The 3,375-nt window shown below is 40.0% G+C and overlaps 1 protein-coding gene across 1 annotated transcript in view; it reads right to left on the bottom strand.

Moving 5' to 3' along the window:
• Positions 1-2,167: 2,167 nt before the first annotated feature.
• The window catches only part of Acot9 (acyl-CoA thioesterase 9), a 15,884-nt gene continuing 14,676 nt past the window's right edge, over positions 2,168-3,375 (bottom strand). Inside the window, exons 5-7 of the mRNA XM_021188820.2 lie at positions 3,355-3,370; positions 3,044-3,194; positions 2,168-2,434 (exon numbers count right to left, since the gene is read on the bottom strand). Of these exons, the coding sequence (XP_021044479.1) occupies positions 2,346-2,434; positions 3,044-3,194; positions 3,355-3,370 (256 nt within the window). The 3' untranslated portion in view covers positions 2,168-2,345. The remainder of the gene's footprint in view (positions 2,435-3,043; positions 3,195-3,354; positions 3,371-3,375) is intronic.

The following is a 3,375-nucleotide window of genomic DNA, read 5'->3' as shown; positions in this document are numbered from 1 at the left end:
TAAGTGATCCACCTGCCTCTGCCTCCTGAGTGCTGGGATTAAAGGGATACACCATCATGCTGAGGTTGACTTTAAATTGCCTCTATTACCAGTTTGGGGCTTTTATGGGTGTGCTCCACTACACCCAGTTTATATGGTGGTAGGTGGGAATGAACCCAGGGCTCAGGCATGCTCCACAATAGCTCTAACAAATGAGTTACATCCTCAGCCCTTTCAATTATTTCTTAAGAGAAACAGAACAGTCTAGAAACCTTATCTTTTAATGCATGATTTAATATCACCTACTTAAAATACTGGATTAAATATATAACCAACTTTATTTTATGTGCTTGAGGTTGAACTGGTAAATGCTAAGAAATTTTGGGTTAAGCTTTTTTTTTTTTTTTAGTTTTTCAAGACAGGGTTTCTCTGTGTAGCCCTGGCTGTCCTGGAGCTCACTCTGTAGACCAGGCTGACCTCGAACTCAGAAATCCACCTGCCTCTGCCTCCCAAGTGCTGGGATTAAAGGCATGCGCCATTCCCAGCTTGGGTTAAGTTTCTAATAGCCAAAATTACTTGAAAAGCTTAATGAAAAAGAAAATAAGCTATTTATTTGTTTGATCTCAGCAGGATTCAAAGAAAGACAATAAGAAATGTCAAGTGTCAAAGAGATTTTTAAAAGACAAAAGTCTGGCTTAAGTCTGGAGAAACTGAGGACATGTANCTGAGTGTGCTTGACTATTCTGGAATTTTCTATCTTTGCTGTTTGCAAACTGTTTTGCCTAGTGTTTCTTCATACTTCTCCTGAGAAAGAATTTTAGAGGCCAAATGTTTTAGGCGTTTAGGATATTTCTTATAATGCTGTGTTTAGAATAGAAAAAAAAATCCCAGAAAAATCTTCCGTGTACACAAATGATTAGTCATGTACACAAGATGTGTAGTCAATATCTTAAATGAACTTAATGGAGATCATGTCCATTTAGCCAACTTGCTAAGTCATAGGTCCCCATGTTATATGTACATCTATGAAACACAGGACCAAATGGACAGAAATCACCAGGAGGTAGTACAACTTGATCCCATTCAATTAAACTGCACATCTCAGAGTGAACTGTTTGTTCCCATGGCTCTTCATGTCTGACACTATATACTGACTAGTATTTTAATAAATATTATATAAAAAAGTTTTAAAACATTCCAATTCATTCCAAGGCAGATCTATATTATTTTAGAACCCTTACTAAAGAACACTTCGAGAAATCCCATTTATCTTTTATGTAGCCTCTATTTTCTCCCTGCTCTTCTAAATTTGATCACGTTCCCCTCCCATCATGGAATATACTGCCTTGGGTGCAAACCACTGGCACTGGTGGCTGAAGTGTAACACTGTGGCACAACACAGAAAAGTCTCTGGGTCTAGTCTGTGATATCAAAAAGAAAAAAAAACAACAAAGGAATGGGTGAGGGGAAGGAGAAAAGCTTATGAGGTGAGAAGGGAATCAAGAAAAAAGAAACACAATGCTTCCCTTTAAGTTCCCCAGTGGGTACTGACACCACCTTCTACAGTCCTGCAAAGTAGCCTGCTATACTTCTAAGGAGTACCCTGCACTCAAACTGCCAGCAGTCTACTTCTGAGCAGCTGGCTCTTAATCTCCATGCCCTTCAATTTCCCGAGTGGTTAGCCCTATGGGGAGTTAGCTATAGATCCTGCCTCGCTGTGATTCTTCTAAGAAATATGATCTCATACAGGTCACATGTCTGCCTAGCATCTAAATGCTCCAGAAGCACGAGTAGTTACTGTTCTTCAGTTAAGATATATCTGGCCCAGCCCACAGAACAGTGTATCTAAGAAATAAAAGAAGGAACAAATAGTTCTCAGGTCCTCATCAAGTTCATCCCTGATATTGGTGATATTTTCAGATATAAACCTTCTCATAAATCTTTAGAGATACCATAGACTTCATGAATTTCTTTATCCACTTACCATCTACCTTCCAGCAACAATAAAACCTTGGGGAGGGAAGCAAAAAATGATCATATAGAATTGATAGGACTTGAGACAACATAGAGGTACCAGTCAGGCTTAAAAAGAGTGTACCAAACTGCATAAAAGATATTTGTCTGAAATCTATAGCAAACAGGGGTCAGAAACAACATGGGAGGCTCACAATCATATTACTGTAAAAGGTTTTATTGTTTAATCATTCTTTCACCCCTCAGCNTTTCCAATCATTCTAAAAGCTGAAATATAACCCCCTCGATGGAGGATAATAAAAGCAAAGTGAACATCCATACTTCTCAGCACGCCTTTATTAGGCACCATGTCACAGTACCGGGAGTGCTGGTTTTCAACAAGTGAGATTTTCCTAGGGCTCCACAGGGTAGTCCTTTTTCAAGGCCACTGGGGTACTCATAGACTTGAAATGTCGCTGTCCATCTAAATACAACATGGACTCTGAAACACAAGAAAGACTCCTCTGAAGANATTTGCAGCAGTTTGGACAACCATACAGATGTATGACTATTTGGGAATAATAGGACAACACTGTCTATGCAAAACCAACTACAGGGATGCACTTTGGGGCTGGAGCTATACAACTAACCTGAGAGAGAAGCCCCTGACTCCATCTCATTTTGCTGGCTGCACTAGTCATTCATTACCAGTGGCTGCTTGCGGTTTGNACCAGCTGTGTACACACCTGTGCAAAGCAGCAACAGCCATTCCTNGGGGCCAAAAAGCATATTTAGCCTTCAGGACTACAGAACTCTAAAACTATAATCTCCAAAAAACATGTGCATGGGATAACAGGCTTGGAGACACTGGTGAGGATAATTTAAAAGCAAGAGGGCTAGGAATATAGCTCAGTGGTAGAGCACATGTCCAGCTCATGTGAATCCCTGGGATCAAGGCTCATTTAAAAGAAGGCTGAGAATATCGCTCAATGATAGAGTACTTGCCTAACATATGCAAATCCCTGGCCTCAGTCCCATACCACAGAGGGGTGCTGGGGTGGAGTTGAGAATTTCTTCTTCTCATTAGAAGGAAGCAATCATCACAACTTACCTCCATATGTTTTAGGGAAAATCAAGGGCACTTCTTTTTCCGACATGAATGTAAAATGAAAGACATTGGTGGTCATGTGCTCACGACTGTCAAGAGAGGACACTTCACTATGGACTCTGACTTGAATGTAATTGTCCTGGGTGAAGCATACCTAAAAGATTATAGACACAAGATTTTGTCAGTTGCTTTAANAATGGGGAAGGAAACCAGTCATAAGAGAAACANAAGAAGTAAAAACTTCTTTCCCAGACCCAAATGACAAAAACAAACAAACAAACAAAACCAATTTTCACCCCTCATGATACACCTACCTGTGAAGAAAGAAAGAGCAA

Source organism: Mus pahari, chromosome X, assembly GCF_900095145.1.
Source record: "Mus pahari chromosome X, PAHARI_EIJ_v1.1, whole genome shotgun sequence".
Lineage (NCBI taxonomy): Eukaryota > Metazoa > Chordata > Mammalia > Rodentia > Muridae > Mus > Mus pahari.
Note: the sequence above shows the minus strand (reverse complement) of the source record. Positions and strands in the feature narration are given on the sequence as shown.